A 19,345-nucleotide genomic window follows, 5' to 3' on the forward strand; every position below is an offset into this window, starting at 1 on the left:
ATTGACAGGTTACCTAACAAAAATGAAGAAATTGTGGCACGAATTATTCTGCCTAGCACCTGCACCAAAGTGTACGTGTGGAGGTTGCACAATGTGGAGTTAATAAGGAATTTGGAGAGGTAAATACATCAACCCAACTGATGCAATGTCTCATGGGACCTCATGAGAGTTTTGATAAGGAGAAAAACCTGGTGTTGATGATGGATCCGCTACCTGACTTGGAGAAGACTTTTTCGATGATCTTTTCTATAGAACAACAGAGGAATGTGGAAGTTAACCTTGCAGATACCTCTAACAACACTGCATATCAGATCTCTTTGTAGGATAATAGGAAAGAAGAGGCTAGGAGGCATGTACACAAACGAAGGCCTTATGCAAACAAAAGATCCATGGTTTGTACGCATTACCACAGAATAGGGCACTTGAAGGATACATGTTTCCAACTGCATGGAATGCCAGATTGGTACAAAAATTTGAGTGACAAAAGAAAGTAGGTTGCAGGGAGTCAGAGCTTTGCAAGAGCTATAGAGAACAAAGCTCTGGGATCTATGGAAAGCTCAGGAATTATTGCTGGAAACAAGATTGAAGTAACAAACTTAGTGGCAGAATTGTTGAAGGTAGTTAAGAATAGAACTACACCTTTAGATCCCATCTCGAATTCTGCAAACTATGTGCATTATAAAGATGAGTTTGCAGGTAACACATCTAACTCCTCTACATTGGATTTTGATGACTGGATTATTGACGTTGGAGCCACAAATCATGTATGTGCACATTTATCATTGTTTGATTCATACTCGACACCCTCATACACTGATTTCATTCATTTACCTGATGGATCAAAGAAGGTTTTCACTTATGTTGGATTTGTGAATTTGTTCAATAGGCGCACACTGAACTCAGTTCTCTATATTCCTGAGTTCTCTGTTAATCTCCTCTCTGTCAGCCAGTTATGCAATAGCACTTTCTACGTCTTTTCCTTCACTCAATCCAGCTGCATTTTGTAGGACCAGGTTACTAAGGAAGTAATGGCAAAAGGATCATTGCTCAGAAAAATTTACATTGTCAAACCTTCTTCTCTAGACATCCTATTGCTCCTGTTGTATCTTTACCTCTCAGTTTCTTGCTCTAGTATTGTTCAATGTAATGATTTACTTTGACATAAAGGCTAGGGCATACCTCTATGAGTGCCTTAAAGCATGTTTCCAAATGTAAAATCTCTGTTGATCTATTAGACATGAAATGTGACATTTGTCCAAAAGCCAAACAATCTAGAATACCTTTTAATTCCAGTAACTCACACTCTATAGCACCCTTTGATCTGATTCATTTGGATATTTGGGGGCCATATAAAACCCCAAGTACTTCAGGCTGCAACTACATCTTGACAATTCTATATGACCATTGTAGATCTTTGTGGACCTATCTCATCAAACACAAAGATCAAGTCACTTCTACTCTCATTACATTTCATAATATGGTTGAAACACAATTTGGCACCAAAATAAAAACACTAAAATCTGATAATGGTACTGAATTCATCAACAAGGATTACCAAGCATTCTGTCATAAACTAGGTATCATACACCAAACCTCTTGTATCTACACTCCCGAACAAAATGGGAGGGTTGAAAGAGCATAGACATCTTCTCAATGTTGCTAGAGCACTTTTATTTCGAGCACCCTTGCCCATCAAATTTTAGGGAGATGTTATACTTACAGCTACCTTCATTATTAACAGAACTGCCTCACAAACTCTGAATTGGAAGACCCCTTATCAAGCTTTGTTTGGTCACCTTCCTTCCTATGTCCATCTTCGAACATTTGGTTGCCTTTGTTTTGCCACTAACCTTGATCCTCACAAATCTAAATTTCACAAGAGAGCTCATTAATGCATTCTTATTGGCTACTCCTTGACACAAAAGCCTATAGACTTTATGACGTAAATGATCACACTATGTTTACTTCGAGGGATGTGATCTTCCATGAAACCATGTTTCTTTTTGCTCAAAATCCTTCTACTAATCCTCTTTGTTGTCCTTTGCTTGTTGCAGTTGTCATTGATAACAACACTCTTAATAGCTCTATTCAATCCTCTGCATCAACTTCCTTTTCTCCTACAGACCTTTCCATTACTGCAGCATCTAAATCCCCTTCATCTCCTCTTGCTTTTACTGGATCTTCTCAACCAGTCATCTGTGTTCCTCGAAGATCCAGTAGACGAACCGAGAAACCCCTTTGGCTAAATGATTTTGTTAAGTCACCACCATAATTCTTCCCTTTTGCATTCTACTTGTGGTACAAACTCTTCCTTTGTGGCTTCTCTGTCAATATTGCAGGAACCTCAATCCTTTGCAGAGGCTGTTCAGCACCCAAAATTGAGAGCTCCATGGGCGTTGAAATTTAGGCCTTCGAGAGGAACCAAACTTGGTGATTGACCCCTCTTCCAACTGGGAAACGTACTATAGGGTGCAAGTGGGTGTTCAAAATCAAGCTGCAAGCTGGTGGCAGTGTGGAGAGATACAAGGCACGTTTGGTTGCAGACGACTACAACCAGGTTGAAGGGATTGACTACACTGACAGCTTCTCCCCAGTTGCAAAGGCTGTAACTGTGAGATTGTTCTTAACTCTTGCTACAATACATGGATGGGTACTGCAACAGCTTGGCGTGAACAATGCATTCCTCCATGGCCATTTGGGGGAAAAACATCTACATGACACCTCCAACTGGGTACAAGGTTGCTTCAGGCTTGGTTTGCAAATTAGAACGGTCCATTTATGGATTAAAGCAGCTTCTCGCCAGTAAAATGTGGAGCTCACTTTTCAAGATTTTGGGTTCATTTAGTCAGTGCATGATCATTGTCTTTTCCTGCTATAGACTGCTCATGGTTTGTCAGCTCTCTTGATTTGTGTAAACGATATTCTTATCACTAGTCCTTTTGTTGCAGATCTTCAGCGAGTTAAGGATTATCTTCATGACATCTTCACCATCAAGGACATTGGTGATGCCAGATACTTCTTGGGCTTAGAAATTGCCTGCAATTCTGATGGGATTTACCTCGCTCAAACCAAGTATGTTCTGGGCATCATCACATACGCTAGGTTGCAACATGTTAATCTGTCTCCACGCCTTCTCCCCGAGGCCTCAAGCTATGTTCTGATTCTAGCGCTTTGCTTTAGGCCCATGATTCTTACAGACGTTTGGTAGGTCCGCTACTGTATCTGGGGTTCACTAGGCCTGATATCTCACATTGTGTTCAACAATTGAGCCAATTTTTTAATCGCCCCTACGAGGCTCACTGGCATGTTGCCCTTCATGTGGTGCGTTACCTCAAGGATTGTCCCTCGCTAGGGCTCTTCCTGCCTGCTGCTAACTCCTTGGTTCTTTAAAGCTACTTGATGCAGATTGGGCTTCCTGCTCAGATTCTAGGCTTTCTTTGATTGGTGCTCTTCTTTTTTGGAAAACCAGAATGCAATCCACTGTGTCTCTTTCTACTGCGGAGCCTAAATATCGTAGCTTAGTTGCTTCTGTTTGTGAGCTACATTGGCTTTCTTACTTGTTATCTGACTTTGGTGTTTCTCTCGCTTTGCCTAACAATCTATTTTGTGACAACAAGGCTGCTCTCCACATCCTTGCCAACCATGTTTTTCATGAATGCACCAAACATATTGAGAGTGATTGCCACCTAGTCCGTGATGCCTATAAGGATGGCTTCATTACCCCTGTTCTGGTTAGAAGTTCTGCTCAGTACGCTGACTTGTTCACCAAAGTCCTTCCTTTGAAATTGTTTAGCTTCTTCCTTTCCATGTTGGGCCTCTGTCGTTCGCCCCTAGTCCCACTTGTGGGGGGGCTGTTGGAATATCTTCTACTGCTGCTGCCTCTGTTGCTGCCATGATCACTGAAGAAGAGGCTGGAGCTAGAGACGAAGATGATCTCATGGACCAAGGATAGACGATGAAGAAAGCATGTTTTTCCTCTTTTACATTTTCTTTGTAGTTGCATTTTATCTAGTCAGTTGATGTACAGTCATTTATTTTGTTTTTGATTGGGCTACATCAATTGACCAGGCGGTTATGGATTAGTTAGAAGCTAGACAGATTCAATTTATTTAAACTGTCATCGTTTTCTTCCTTGTGACTTGTACTGTTTTTACCAGAAAAGGAAGAAAGCTCCAAATTTTCTTATGGATACTTTGGGTTCTTCGCCCACACCTTTAATCCTTCATTTCAGTTTTTCTTCATTCTCACATTGCTCCCAGGTACTCAAAGGGGGACGGACTTTGCTAATTGGAAGGTGCCAACAGGTGAGTTCTCCATTAGTGCAACAATGAAATTGTTTCAAGAGAAGACAACCAAAGTCACATGGTGTAACCTTCTCATGGGACTGTTTAAAATAGTCAGAAATCGTTCATGCTTTGACTTGCTATTTTGGAGAGACTAACCACATTAAACAAACCATGGTTACAACATCCAATCGCCCATGTATATTATGTGATAATCAGAATATGAAATCTCACTCAAACTCATTCTTTTAGTATACGTTCTCAAAGGCGCACTTGCACATTCTGCAATGAGAAATTAAAATTATTTGGCCTTATCGGCACTGGCAAGGAGTGACGTAGGCAACGAAAAACGATGGAGGAGTAAGCATCTAATAAACGCATCATATAGAGCGGTATCAGCCTCAATAATATATTATATCTGGCAAGAAAGTAATCAAAGAAGGTTTCAAGAAACTTATAGAGACGCGGAGTTAATGGCTAGAATTATTTCGGAGCAAGTGAGAAATAGAATCCTTAGTAAAGAATTACATCAAACATTAGAATTGTTGATAGCTATGTAGGTCGTATTTTTGTAGAATAATGAGCATACGTGTGATAAGGTTTGCATTAAATCCCAGGGGGTCAACATGCTTTCTGGCAAAAGTTTGAGCACAGAAGAAAGATATCTTAACTGGAATTGCACATAGCTTTTCATGACAAATAGAAAAAAAGTGGGGAAAAGCTGAAACATCGATTTGAAAAGCAAAATTAAAGAAACAAAGGGAAATCAGCACACGTAGATTTGGGCTGGAAAGTAGGAATTCTTGAATGCTTGTCTTCACTTATTAATGCTTCCAACTCTGTTTTGGAGTTACCATATCTCAAATCATGAATCACACCCTCATCACTATTTCATTCGATATTTGAATAATTAACCTATTCCTCCTCCATCATCCTTTCTACAAAGTCACTTCTTTTCAGCTGCAACTAAGTAACCAAAAGCTCTTTTCAACTGTTTTTTGGCTTATTAATTAATTGTTGAGTTTTTGTCGCAACCAATTATTACTAATTTATTGCGGATTGGTAGTTGGAATAGGTTTGCAGACGCCACAACAATATATAATATTGAAATATTATTCAGTGTGATTTTAAAGTTGTCACTTATTATGTATTTTAGGGATAGTTATACTTCCCTCCTTCGAGTTTTAGTGTAATTACGCGTTAAATTTTCTGTGGGTTTCAAAAATTATATATAGTACTTCTGAGGTTTGCTTCTCTCTAACAAATATGTCCCTTCGTCTGTCGAAATTCACTGAATTTGTTGATATTAACAAAAAAACTAAATGAAAATTGATATTTACCATCGATGGACTTATTACTGACTTATTGCATGTAAAAGAAAAATTTTAACTAAACTACCCCTATAACGGTGAAAATATATCTCCTCACATGCATTAACATGTGAAGATGTATAAGAGTAATTTGATCATAAAAAAAAATTACTTGACTTGCAATAATGAGTAATAAGTCAATCGAGGGTGAATATGAATTTTTATTCCATTTTTTTGTTATTATCAGCAAATTCAATGAATTTTGGATAATTAAAATACTTGTTTGTTAGACGAAAGCAAACCTTTGAGGTAATACAGATACAACTTTCCAAACCACAAGAAGGTTTATGTGTAATTATACCAAATCTCAGAAAAAGTGAGTGTAATTATATATCCCTATATATTAAGTGACAATATCAAAATTCTTGTTCACTATATTAATTACTAGTCACAAAATTTGTGGACAAAGTTGTCATTATAAATAGTGGAATATTTATATGGACAGCTTAGACACAACACAATGTAGTGACAATAATAATTTGTTGTCCATAGATCGTCACTTTATGTATTACTATTTATCTTTAGTGACAACATTACATGCAACTTTTTGTTATCAATTCTTATAAATTACATATATGTATACATATCAAGGACATTTTATTATAAATATTATTTAAATATGATTCATACTCCTTTTTAGTAGTATATAGGACAAAGAATATTTATAAGAATTTTGATTTATTTTGCTCTGTAAATGCGTATGCCATGCATGCACACACTTGAAATCAAATAAAATGTGTAATAACCAGACAGGCTCCAATAGTTGTTCGATCACCAGACAGGCTCCAATAGTTTTAATTAGTGGAATTTTAATTAAATGTGATCGTTTGGACTTAAAAAAACAAAAAAGGAAAATATGGTTTCTTTTTATTTGGGAGAGGGTAATTTTTCTTTTTTAAAAAAAAAATAGGGGTCTTGAGGAAAATTTGCACTTCTATATATTAATGTTTTCGGGCTTAATGCAATTGAGTCTTTATGATATTGAAAATGAGCAAATTACTCCCTTATAAAAAAACGAACATAACAATTCACCCTCCTGTTTTTTAAAATGAAGCAATTTACCTCCCTATTTAGGAATGTAAATTGCTTCATTTTATGAAACACAAAGAGATAAATTGTTGTATTTTAAAAAACAGAATGAGGTAAATTATTTTACTTTTTTGTTTTTAGGAAGATAATTTGCTCTTTTACAATATCACATGAGAGTAAATTACATTAAATTGATTTTTGTATTTCAAAATTAATTGCATTTTGTATGTTAATTATTTAACATATATATAGATATCACGTACATCTTTGAAAAAAAAAAAAAAAATCAACTCCCCTATAATATAGTAAATAAGCAAAATTTATATTTGAAGGTAAATTGCTTCATTTTAAAAAAACACAAAGGTATAAATTGTTATTTTTCTGTTATACGGATAATTTGCTCATTTACATATCAGAAGAAAAAAAAATATTATTTTTATTATTATAGGAGTAATTTGCTTATTTACGTACTGCGGTAAATTGCCTTAAGCCCATCTAAACTGACCAACAAAGTCAGCATAGAAAAGCCAATCCCAGCACTGAAGATAACCTACAAATTGAAAATTGAGAAAAAAGGAAAAGAAACTTTAATAATGAATATATATATATGTGTGTGTGTGTGTAGGTGAAGTCTGCATTAATCCCTGTTGCTGGTAGAATCCTATTTGGTTGAATTTCCGCGCATGGCAATGGCATTGGCATTGGCATGTTCATCTTTATTATATATATTACTATAATTCAAAGTCCGGACATTAACACTTTTTGAGTGGGTCTATTTGCATGCATAACCGAATAACAGAATTAAGAAAGGAATCTGTTATTCAAATCTTCTGCCCCAACTTTTGTTCATCTTTATCTTCTACTTGCTCATTTTCTTGGGGCGATCGATGCAATCACCCGGAAGTTTCACGTTTGTGAGCATAAGAAGAAAGAAGGGAAGTCTCTGTCTCTTCCTCTGATTCAGTACCCCACTCAAGAATTTGAGACTAGCCACAGAAGTATAGGTCTTCTCTCTGTTCTTGCTGGATCCCAACACATCAAGAATTCAAGTGTCTACAAGCTAGACAAGGGTGGTGAGGATGGATGAAATGCAGTCACAGTTATGTCATTACAATGTAGTGTTATTGTTGTTTGTTGTGATGATGAGCATGGTGATAATGGCCACTAGTAGTGTGGGAGTGAACTGGGGGACGATGGCGTCGCACCAGTTGCCTGCTCGGAATGTGGTTGATATGCTGAAAGACAACGGTTTCGATAAGGTGAAGCTGTTCGAAGCTGATGAGGGTATATTGGAAGCATTATGTGGGACTGATATTGAAGTCATGCTTGCAGTGCCTAATTACATGCTGGAGGAGATGAGCCTCGACCCGGGTGCCGCTGCGTCTTGGGTGGAAGCCAACCTCACTGCCTACGCTTACCCTGGAGGAGTCAATATCAGGTTCAGTTATAGCAATTAATTCTTTCTCATGACATGTTTTGGGTTGTTTATCTAGAATAAGGAGATGGGGTGGAGGTGGCTTTCATGACTGCTACAAATATAGAAGAATACCCCCTTTTTCGTCTAGTTTCGGTTTGTATTGTTTCGACATATTTGTCTGTTTAGTTAGCTTCATGAGTGTAAATTTTCAGGTATGTTGCTGTTGGGAATGAACCATTTCTGAAAACCTATAATGGCACCTACCTACAACACACACTGCCAGCACTGAGAAACATCCAGGAAGCAATTAACCGCGCTGGGCTGGGGTCTGAAATCAAAGCAATCGTACCTTTCAATGCTGACATTTACTATTCCCCGGAATCAAATCAAGTTCCTTCGGCTGGTGACTTCAGGCCGGAAATACGTGACCTCACAGTTCAAATCGTCCAATACTTGTATTCAAATGCAGCGCCGTTTGTGGTTAACATCTATCCCTTCTTATCTCTCTATCAGAACACGTATTTCCCTCTAGATTTTGCCTTTTTTGATGGATCAAATAGGCCGTTCAGGGATGGCAACTATGTTTACACTAATGTGTTTGACGCGAATTTCGACACTTTGGTTTGGGCTCTGACCAAAGCAGGGTACCCTGATATAAAGATCATAGTTGGAGAAGTGGGTTGGCCAACTGACGGTGACAAGCATGCCAACATCGAAAATGCAAAGAGGTTCAACCAAGGGCTGGTTCGGCATGCTTTGAGTGGAGAAGGAACACCTGCTAGGAAAGGAGAAATAGATGTTTACCTGTTTAGCCTTGTTGATGAGAATGCCAAAAGCATTGATCCGGGTAGCTTTGAGAGACACTGGGGAATTTTCGAGTTTGATGGGAAGCCAAAGTATGAGTTGGATTTGTCAGGTGTGCAGGCAAACAAAGGTTTAGTGGCTGTACAAGGTGTGAGATATATGGTCAGAAGGTGGTGCATTTTGAACCCGCATGTGAAGGATACGGATCAAGAGTTGCGTGGAAACATAGATTACGCTTGTAGTCTATCTGATTGCACGTCTTTAGGATACGGTTCTTCCTGTAATCATCTCAGTGTGCGAGGGAATGCTTCCTATGCTTTCAACATGTATTATCAATTCAGGAACCAAAACGAATGGGATTGTGATTTCTCAGGTTTGGCTATGATCACAGAGAAGGATCCTTCTGACGATAGGTGCCATTTTCCTGTTATGATTGCTTATGGCAATTCACTGTTGCTGCTGCATAAGAAACTACTGGATATTTTGCTTGCCATTCTTGAGGGATGTATAGTATTTCTGCTTCTAGTCTCTTAGTTAACCAGCTAAAATTCAAAAAAAAAAAACAGAAAGAAAGAAAAAAGCTGTTAGCTTTAGGGCAGAAACAAATTTTCATAATGGTTTATCTAAAGGCTATCAGATTTATTTTTCTGTTCTATGCAGAAACAGGGGATATGTTTGAAAATATTCTCTGGTTCAGCAGTTCAGCATATTTTTCTTGTAATATAGGACCTTAAATATCTGTATCTAAGGTAAATCAAGCGCTGCTTGTGTTTGGAAAATTACCAAAACCTCTCATGACATTCAGCTCCGGACGTATACTTGAGGTTCTGCTTTATTTAATTAGCTGATCAACAGAAACCAACAGAAACGCATAGTTTACGCATAGCTCATCACAGTATTTGACTAATACATTCATTTCGATCTATTTCTTTCACTATATTAATACTAACAATCGCGAAAACAATCAGGAATCTTTCGAGAGAACTACTGGTCTTTCCATATTGGATGCGGATGCTCATCTACTTTAAAAGCCGCCTAACAATTTCTTCAGTCAATTATTGCAGACAGGAAAAGTTGTTCAGAATATACCCCGTCTTACTCTGAAGCAAAAGTAGAACTTTTCTCCCAAGTACGTAGGTGTTGCAGAAAATTGCGTTATTTGGCGGTTGGCATCCTAAACTACAGTAAGCGGGAGGGGACCTGTTACATTACCGTGTGCCTTTTTGAGCTCCAAGGCATGAAATGCATGCTACTGGCTGCTCCAAGGAATCGTATACATGCATTATTGCTGCTGATTCATGTAAAAGATGCTGATAAATAGGCATCAAGAAGGTTCTGTTTCAGAAGACACAGCGCCCGCAGACATGGTTACAAGTGATCCATTGGAGACGCGACAATGCAGTGGACATCCATCTTCCGATGGTGTTGAATTATTGCATTCTGATAAAAGGAGGAATCATACGATGCTAGGAAAAATGGTATTTGCCAATGGATGTGCATTACGAGGAACTGATTCCCATTGCACAAGATTTTATCTGTTTTTTCTCCTTTTGTCCATTAACCTGAACCATGTTAACCGGAACCATATAAAACCTATTCATCATCTACAAAGGGATCGATGCAGCTTACTCAGAATCCTCGTAACGAATATTGGCACTTGGCAGCACACGTATGCACCCATGTGAGCGCTGGCCGCCTCATTTGATCTTCGAGCGAGAGAATACAAAGACGAAATATCCAGCCACCTCACATATAACATCTTCCCCTCATAATGCCTAACCAGATATGGGTACAGAATACAGAATAATGTTTCAAACTCTTTTCAATAATAATGCAAAGGGAATCATGGAAAAAGTAGCATTATTGACCTGTTTTTTTTTCCAAACAGGTTCTTGTATGCATGCACTTACTGAGTTAACAACTTTAACCCTCCCTCACTACCCACCATGTTTTCTCATGCAAACAAACCAAGTAGAGAAAATTCTTGCCCGAATCGAGTTTGACCGAATCAACCAATCACATAGCAAATATTCTAAACTATCCACCGATCACACAACATTCAGGTTTGATCGAGTCGGGTCTGGACTAGAATTCCCAAGAAGTAGAAGGCAATGTTTTACTTTTGGAATCCAATCTTACTAGGGTCCCACAGAAAATGTCTTAGTAGTATATAAAGCCATATCATCCATTCTCCAATTCGCCAACTCTGAACAATATTACAACATCTCATCTGCAGTTTCCTGCAAATACTGCAATTGTTTCTTCTACTGCTTCATATTCAGTCTGAGGTGAGGCAACCTTTCTTCTCTCGTCCTCGTCTATGTATTGCGTCATAGTCGTACTTTTTTCCATGTTATACGAACCGGCCTGTTAACTCGTCATCGTTACTTCTTATTAATCTTGTTCTTGCATGTTTTTTAGACACAAGATGAGCAGAGAAGGAGACTGGATGTGTCCTGCATGTCAGCACCTCAACTTTAGAAAACGCGACTCGTGCCAACGGTGCAGCTGCCCGAAATACGCCACCGGGGCTGAGGTCTCCTCATATGCAATACAAAAAACGGAAGTTTTGGCAGGAGACTGGTACTGTGGCGCTATGAATTGCGGTGTGCATAACTATGCAAGCAGACCAACCTGCTTCAGATGTGGTGCATCAAAGGATTATTGTGGGTACGGCGCTGGAATGATGGCCTCTGCCGGTTATGCGTACCATGCAATTCCTGGCTGGAAAACTGGTGACTGGATTTGCACCAGGTTTGTTCAATCTCAAACATTAAATGGTGAAAAGAATCCGGGATTTAATTCTTATGACATGATATCTAAACTTGGTCTATTTTGTATTAGGACTATCTTCTTAATAAACTACCGTTACCTCCATGCAGATTTTCATGAGTCAAGCATACAATAGGGAAAATTATATTCTTAGTTCTTAACGGGCGAAATCTTTAAAATTACAGAACAAAATTGTCGAAATGGATTCGTACAGGACTAAGGTTGCCACCTATCCATACTTACGGGACTTAAATTACAATTTTACTCCTATAATATTGTTATTATGGACATGATGGATTGCTTCTTGATCTCTAGTATCGACTCCTTTTCTATATATTGGGCAGGGTAGGATGTGGCATGCACAATTATGCTAGCAGAACGGAATGTTACAAATGCAAGACACCAAGAGATTGTGGTAAGCTAAGCCCTCCAATATATAGATGTGAGTTGGATATGTATGTATATATATATAGATGGATAGCCATTATTGATGAGTCGGTTTAACTTGCGTTCAGGAGGAGCAATGTAAGCAAATATGGAAGGGAAGCTGCTCTTCTCAAGCTTTTGCTTTTTGCTTTTCAGTATTTTGTTTGCTAATCTTTTTTCTTGGGAAAAATAAGGAAGTTGTAACACTTTGATGACTGAGTTTAATTGGCATTCTCCACTTAGTTTACCCGCCCACGATTTCTCTCTCACTTCATTCTCTGCTGCCCACCACTCCAATAGTGGCCACATTTCACATTGCACATTACATATATATGGGGATAATTTGCTTTATTTTTTTAAATATAAATAATTTATTAATTTTTTTTACGTGAACATTTTGCTTATTTTATGTATTATAGAGGTAAATTGTATTTATCTCGATATTAATATGTATACAATAAAAGATATGTTCTTTTACGCAAATAAAATTATGAAAATCTCAACATTTTTTCAATTAAGTAGGGTTAAATATATAAAGTCCTTGCCAAAACACCAATAGCAAAACATACCCCAGAAGGAAAAAAAATAAAAAATGAAGTCCCCCTGAACATTTGAAAATGAGACATGCATGCATGGCTTGTGTACTAAATCATGCATGGCTCACATTTTGCATTTGTTTCTTGGCATTTCTTTGTCAATTATAAATGTTTTTCTTGCATATTGCAATATCTTGTCTTCATCGTTCAATGGAGGAGGAGGTAATAGCAACGTTTCCGAGAAGAAGCCTTCAGATGAAAATTATACTACTCCTGCCTCATAAGAGAGTGGCATTTTTATTTTTTATTTTTTTTATGTTGTAAGCTCGAACGGCAACTCGGCAATATGTTATAATTATTCAAGTGGATTAAATGCAATTTATCTACCGTGAAACGTATGGGGAATGTTTTAAAAAATCTACTAGTGGAAAAAAATAGTAATTTTTTTATTTTTATTTTTAAAAAGGAAGTGAAAATAGCCTTATGCTATTTCGTATATTTTACGTGTGCTATTTTATTTTTTTAATTTTTAATTATAAAATTATGTTTACACTCTTATTTAAATTTATTGATCTTAATTTCAACCTAAATGTTCAAATTTGCTATCAGTTAATAAATAGAACCACTAGTTAGTGATAGTGATAGTGATAGAACTTGGTGACGCCGGCATGAAAGATAAATACAAATTCAATTTTAATCTTTAGTAATGCAATTATTAATAATCACATAAATCCTCTTAAAGTTTGGACTAATTTCAATTACATCCTGTAAGTTTTTACAATTACATATATGGTTACTACTATTTATTATCATCCTACAAATAAGATCATAGTCTTAACTTTTTGCAATACTATCAGCATCAATATTTTAGTAAAAAGATAAATTTGAAATTAATTGTTAGTCTAAATTCATAAAAATTTCTCTAAAAGTTTGACAATGGTTAAACTCTTTTGAAATATTTTGATTTATACAATCTTAAAAATTTAATATTTCTAACTTAAGATAAAACTTTTAGAATCATATCACATAAAATTAATAGACATACACTAAATTACTCCAATCAAAATTATTTTGAATTTGAAAATCCAGTTGTATAAATCATTTATATTTTAATTTGATATTCTTTTATCTTGTTTTTTAAGAATTAAATTAAGGAGTTAGTCTATGTCATTAAACTAATCATATAAAACAATTAGTTTAGTTTTGTATCGATTCAACTTTTAGAATTTAACTTGAATTTTCTTACATTCGACCATAAAAACATAACATAGGCGAGTCGAAATTAGAAAGAGAAGATAATGATCCAAATAAGGCGAGTAAAATTTTGAAAGAGAAAAGGTAATGACCCAAAATTGCTATTTAAATCTAAGTATAATATTATGGACCTAAATTTGAATTGAAAAATTTAACACAATCTGTGGTTAAAAAATCCTATAAGTACTTCATAAATTTTACTATTTTTTTAGGTAAAGATAATTTTTTCAGCTACTTTTTTTACTGATGAGGAATGTGAGTGTAAACTATGAAAGATGACGGGGTGGTTTACATATTTCACTATACTCCAGGGTGTCAGTGTAATTACCCCAAAATTAAATCCAGCATCTCATTAGGAAGGTCTCCATTAGTGAGGTTTACAGACAAAATAGCCACACATTGCCAGGCTGAAAAATGGTAAACAAGGACCTTGCAAAACTTGGAAGTCATGAGCAGCTGATCTGAACTAATAGCATTCCAGCGCAGATCATTTTGCATAAGCAAGAGTTTAGTAGAACCCAGGCTCACTCTATGAAGAACTTCTTTTGAAATGCGGGGAGCGACTTTCCTGACTGTCTCATCTCACAGCTAAGGTCTACTTCCATCAGCCGATGATTATCCTTGGAGCGACTCATTGAAAATTGAAGTATCAAATCATCACCGCGTTGAACGCGTAAAGGCGGATGTAGGAGGAACACCTGCAGTATGCGAAGAGATATATGAGGATTCGAAAGGAAATCACATTCAGTTGAACTATACATGCGACACAACTCATGCCGCCCCTCTGCCTAAAGGACAAAACAAAGCACACACACACACACACAAGGAATATTATGGCAACCCAAACTCCATCTTCAGGAGTACCAATAATCGCACAATCGCCTTTGCCAAACCTAAAACCTTAATTATCTAGCTAATCCATGGTTCTTTATTTGACGCCAAAATCAATGTCAAGATAAAGCATCGAATATAAAAACTACCAACCTGCTGGCCCCAATGTGTACCATAATCTTCACTGGGGGCAGTTGTCAACTCAATTTCATGTTGAGCTGGATTCTTATTGCTACCCTAGGAGATCAAATTAACCAAGTCAATTAAGCAAAAACATGCAAGATCTCACACAAATGCTTGATATCAGTAATGCAAAAAACTCACTCGAAAATGGACATCAAACCATCCACCAAACCCGCAGAATCTCATGTTTTCTTCTGTAATGGATGACGAGATGCTTGCATGAACATTACGTATATCATTTACAGTAGTCGTCAAGCAGTCTATCTCCTTAACCACCATACACGTGCCAATAACCTGATCTGGATGAAGGTTGTTCCAGAGCGATGTCTACAAAGTACAAATAGCAGAGCTTGTTAGGGAGATTTTGAAAGAAAGCAATCACCAACAATTAACTCAACTAAAACTAAAAGAATGATTATCCATATCACATAAATGCAAATTCAAAACCACGAAATGAAGGCATGCCACCGAGATGACATTGTAAGAAACTCAACAAATTAAGTTTCTCAGTTGTTCTAGATGCAAGCCAGGAGAAATATGTAAGAACAGTCAAACAGGACAAGGGGAAGAAATAACTACATTACAAGAAACCAAATGACTAAATATAGACGACTAGTGTCCAATCTAAGATGATCGGGAAAATCCAAATGAATAAAACCTTACCATGGCAACAATGTGCCCACTAACAAGTAAGATATTTATCAAAAGAAAGTGGGAAATAAATGTAAAAACCGCATTCTACAAAACCAAAGCAACCCAAGATCCAGCCTTTATACAATTATAACCCCAAGCTGGATATAGACAGGTGAGTCAAGGCTGCAAAATTGAAAATATATTCGAAAAGAGTTCACTTAGCTAATTAATTAACATTTCATTTTATTCTTTTGACAAGACAGAGAAAAGAGCCATAAAAGAAATAAGGAAGATACAGCCAGAACAATATAACACCCGAAGGAACTTCCCATCTTCAACTTCAGTCACCAGAACAGTCTTATCAAATGTTATCTTTTCAATCTTTTCACATTTTAAGTGTATATATATACATATATATATTGTCTGTTCTTTTCTTTTCGTGTTCTTCCTTTGCTCCACCACTCACCATCCATCTTCGCCACCTTCAGAAAGCCAGAGTTCCACAGTAGATCAAGGCAATCAAAGAAACAAGTAATCACATGCTAATGAAATGGTACAAAAATTTTGTTGTCAATTCTTCACACACATGAACATATAATTAAATAACTTATGACACCAACCTGCAAATAGTATTTTTTTTGTTCTTCAGTAAATGGATTTGTCAGAACACTCATGTCGACACCGTAAAAAGTTTTGGTCTCATCAACAAAACTACGCCAGTCCTCCATGGCTCCTTCATAATCACTCATTTTCTGATCCACCAAACCAGACCTGATAGGTGCCATCCACATTCGAGCATGACTTGGATACCTACAAGAGTTAAGCTTTATTAATTGTGCGATAGCAGATCAAATCAAACATGGCCACCAAATTGTGAAACTAAAAGCAACATGACATGAGTCTATTGAAATTGCTCAATCAGCAAGCCTCTTTTGTTTTTATCTTTATTTATGACATTTGATGTATTATTTGTTAACTTATTCAAATAATTATTAAATTTATAGCCTTGTGACACCATTCTAATCTTAATAGCAACCTTAACATCATAAGTATTAAGTAATTGTTTAAAAGGTCCTCAAATATTCCAAACTTGTAGGAAGTAGTGCAATAAGTTTCCACCAAAATTCAAGATCCATTATACTTTTTTCTTTGCAATAGCAGGTGATAGCCTATTGGTGACTTACCAAATATGACAACTCTACTGCGTGACAAACAAGAGAAAATCGAGACTTGCAAAAAAGACCAGAAGCTAGTATAACAACGAGAGCCTTTATCCTGTTGAAGGACATGCCGAACTGCATAACAGCGCTATATATTACTTGAACTATACCAACTTCTGAATTATGTTTTCGGTAGTTGTGTGGTCTACCCTTATACTTCAAAGGCCTCCTGAGCTCCATCATGATCCAATATCATTCATGCCTTAATAAATTGCCCTTAATGTCGTAATGGTGGGCGCAGATGATGAATACTATATGTTCAACATTATAAAGCGTCCTGCTCTCAAATTTTATGTTGATAGGGTATATATGTTCACCTGAGTTTTAATGTGGTAACTCAAAGATGAATTTTGTTGATATGCTGAGAAGCGCCAATGGTGGAGTCTGTGGAGACTCCTCCAACCTTCAGTGGCTAACCAAATAATTTAGAGTAATCAATTGAAGGTAACCCAAGGAAGTATTTTCAGAGTATGAAGTAAAACTTCTTGATATTAAGATGGTGGTCTAACTATTAACAGTGTTAGATTGGAGCCTTCAAGCACCACCTTCCTCTTGGAGAATTGTGTGATTTAGAATGTTCTAAGAAGTGAAAGGCATCAAAGTAACACATGTAAATTTCTGAGGTCCAACATCATTCCCCTTAAAACCCAAGAGAATACATTCACCGAGTTAAAATCCAAAATTCGTGTTGTGCTCCCATTTCCCATGTGATGCAACATAATTCGGCCAAAATATCCATTACAACAAGTGGACATGTCTTTGAATTGAAGTGAAGGAAAGCCAGGAATTTGGTATGGGAAATGGAAGAATACAGCCATATGCTGCATCTTCAAGACCAGATATAGGAAATGATTGCATATTCATGGAAGAATGGATCTATTAAGATTTCATGTTTGGGGGGAGCACATTTGTACCACACCAACACGAAGTAGGCCATTGTGAAATATGCACAATTTGAAACAACTATCTGCATGAAAAACTGGAAAGGCAGGAAGTACAATATAAAGCTGAAACTTATAGCGTATCTATAGAAAAGGAACTAACATGACTCCATTTGGTTTCAGCCAGCGGTCCCGGGCACAGATTACAGAGTCCAACATTGATTCGCGCAGAAGGAAGTATCCCATCCATTCTGAAATAATTACATCAACTGCCCAGGAAAAAAGGTTTCAGTTTACTTGTCAGAGAACTGCAATCATTTACAAAAAAATAAAACAATGAAGTACATCATCATGGTGAGATGACATAAAACTTAACCTTTTTCTGGCAGGGTAACATCTTCCATTGATCCCTCTATCACTTCAACTACATTCTGAAGCTTGTTCGCTTTAACAAGTTCCAATGCATGTTCCGCCATCTTTGTGGCTTCGACCGCATACACTTTCCTCGCACCTGCCTGTGCAGACCATATAGCTAGAATTCCGCTCCCCGTTCCTACATCTAGAACAGTCTACTCCATGGATAAATCAACTCAGTCCAAATATTTCCATCAAAATCACCAAAAGACAGAGAACTTTCAACAGGTATATTTCCAGTTTAAGTGTTAATGCAGCTATTTGAGTTCATACTTCAATGCAAGCAAGGATAAGCATTTCTCTTAAAACATTTCTAAGAAATTAAATTTTCTCCCTAACATATAACAATATCGTGGAACTATGGACAAAGGGACATACAATACACTCAAGTGTAAAAAAAGATGAAGTATCAAACTCACTCAGCAACACATATATCAACTCACAGTGGCTGAGAACTCTTTATATAGCTCATTTCCATGTCAAAATAAGTTGAGTAGCAAAGAGAAGGAAAACCTTCAAACACCCCCTCCAACGCGTCGAAACAGATTATCCAAGCGTTAACATAGATATGTTTACCATACAACATCATTCAGCAAAGAGACTAGTACATTATCCAATGAATCTGTACCTTTCCTTGGAAGTGGTGTTTATTCTCAAAAATGGCATTGAAGTAAGCGTCCATCCGAACGCGGTCGGACAGCATCTCCTTTTGGTGGTAGAGGAAACCGTATGTACAGAAATAGTTGGCGAAATCAACCCCCTTGTCAACAACGCCGCTTGCGGCGGTGCTACCCATTGTTCTCACCTGTCAACCTCCGAAACCGTAGCTGTTTTTCAAGTTAAGAATTCAGTGAGAACAAAATATAGAGACTTTGGGTTTTAGGGCACATGGGAAAACAATATTTATAGCTGCGTAGATTGGACCGTTATTTCATCAAACCGGTAGGTTTGCAGCCCGGTTCGATAGCATTTTCTATTTTTTCTTTTTTTTTTTTGTTTTTTTTGTGGGGGGGGGGGGGGGGGGTTCAGTAGCACTTGAAATCGTGAAAGCAGCAGCAATAATTAAAATTAAGAAAGAAAAAAATCGATTAAGACAAAACCTGGTCGATAGGGGCTTGCAATTTTTAGTTGAATTATTCGAATTGAAAATACAGTTTGCTTTTTGAAAAAAAAAAACAAATTTCAAATTTTAATTATTTAGTTCGATTTTAATTTTTTATGGCAATTAATCGAATCGAACATAATACTGAATTTTTTAAAATATATATATAAAAATATATTACATTATGAAT

At 36.8% G+C, this 19,345-nt stretch overlaps 3 protein-coding genes across 5 annotated transcripts; 2 read left to right on the top strand and 1 right to left on the bottom strand.

Annotated features, from left to right (window-relative positions):
• The first annotated feature begins 7,333 nt into the window (after positions 1 to 7,333).
• LOC105162105 (O-Glycosyl hydrolases family 17 protein) lies at positions 7,334 to 9,701 on the top strand. Of its 2 annotated transcripts, XM_088880415.1 has the most exons (3): positions 7,805 to 7,941; positions 8,015 to 8,120; positions 8,312 to 9,701. In XM_088880415.1, exons 2-3 carry the CDS (start codon positions 8,026 to 8,028, stop codon positions 9,435 to 9,437), a joined length of 1,221 nt encoding a protein of 406 aa, XP_088736541.1. In that variant the 5' UTR covers positions 7,805 to 7,941; positions 8,015 to 8,025; the 3' UTR covers positions 9,438 to 9,701. The 2 variants fall into 2 exon arrangements, with proteins under 2 accessions (XP_011078347.1, XP_088736541.1); XM_011080045.3 differs by having other exon boundaries at positions 7,334 to 8,120.
• Positions 9,702 to 11,108: 1,407 nt separating this feature from the next.
• LOC105162104 (RNA-binding protein csdA) lies at positions 11,109 to 12,394 on the top strand. The gene is made up of 4 exons (XM_011080043.3): positions 11,109 to 11,191; positions 11,325 to 11,657; positions 12,020 to 12,090; positions 12,191 to 12,394. The coding sequence occupies exons 2-4, from the start codon at positions 11,332 to 11,334 to the stop codon at positions 12,202 to 12,204; spliced, it is 411 nt and encodes a 136-aa protein (XP_011078345.1). The 5' UTR covers positions 11,109 to 11,191; positions 11,325 to 11,331; the 3' UTR covers positions 12,205 to 12,394.
• A 1,812-nt stretch (positions 12,395 to 14,206) lies between these two features.
• PRMT10 (protein arginine methyltransferase 10) lies at positions 14,207 to 18,932 on the bottom strand. Of its 2 annotated transcripts, none has more exons than XM_011080041.3 (7): positions 18,682 to 18,932; positions 18,016 to 18,208; positions 17,803 to 17,908; positions 16,159 to 16,348; positions 15,047 to 15,232; positions 14,876 to 14,959; positions 14,207 to 14,589 (listed from the first exon to the last, which is right to left on the bottom strand). In XM_011080041.3, exons 1-7 carry the CDS (start codon positions 18,847 to 18,849, stop codon positions 14,416 to 14,418), a joined length of 1,101 nt encoding a protein of 366 aa, XP_011078343.1. In that variant the 5' UTR covers positions 18,850 to 18,932; the 3' UTR covers positions 14,207 to 14,415. The 2 variants fall into 2 exon arrangements, with proteins under 2 accessions (XP_011078343.1, XP_088736330.1); XM_088880204.1 differs by having other exon boundaries at positions 18,016 to 18,198; positions 18,682 to 18,822.
• Between the last annotated feature and the right edge of the window lie 413 nt (positions 18,933 to 19,345).

Source organism: Sesamum indicum, linkage group LG5 (genome assembly GCF_026168435.1).
Source record: "Sesamum indicum cultivar Baizhima isolate 11 linkage group LG5, ASM2616843v1, whole genome shotgun sequence".
In the NCBI taxonomy this organism is placed as follows: Eukaryota; Viridiplantae; Streptophyta; class Magnoliopsida; order Lamiales; family Pedaliaceae; genus Sesamum; species Sesamum indicum.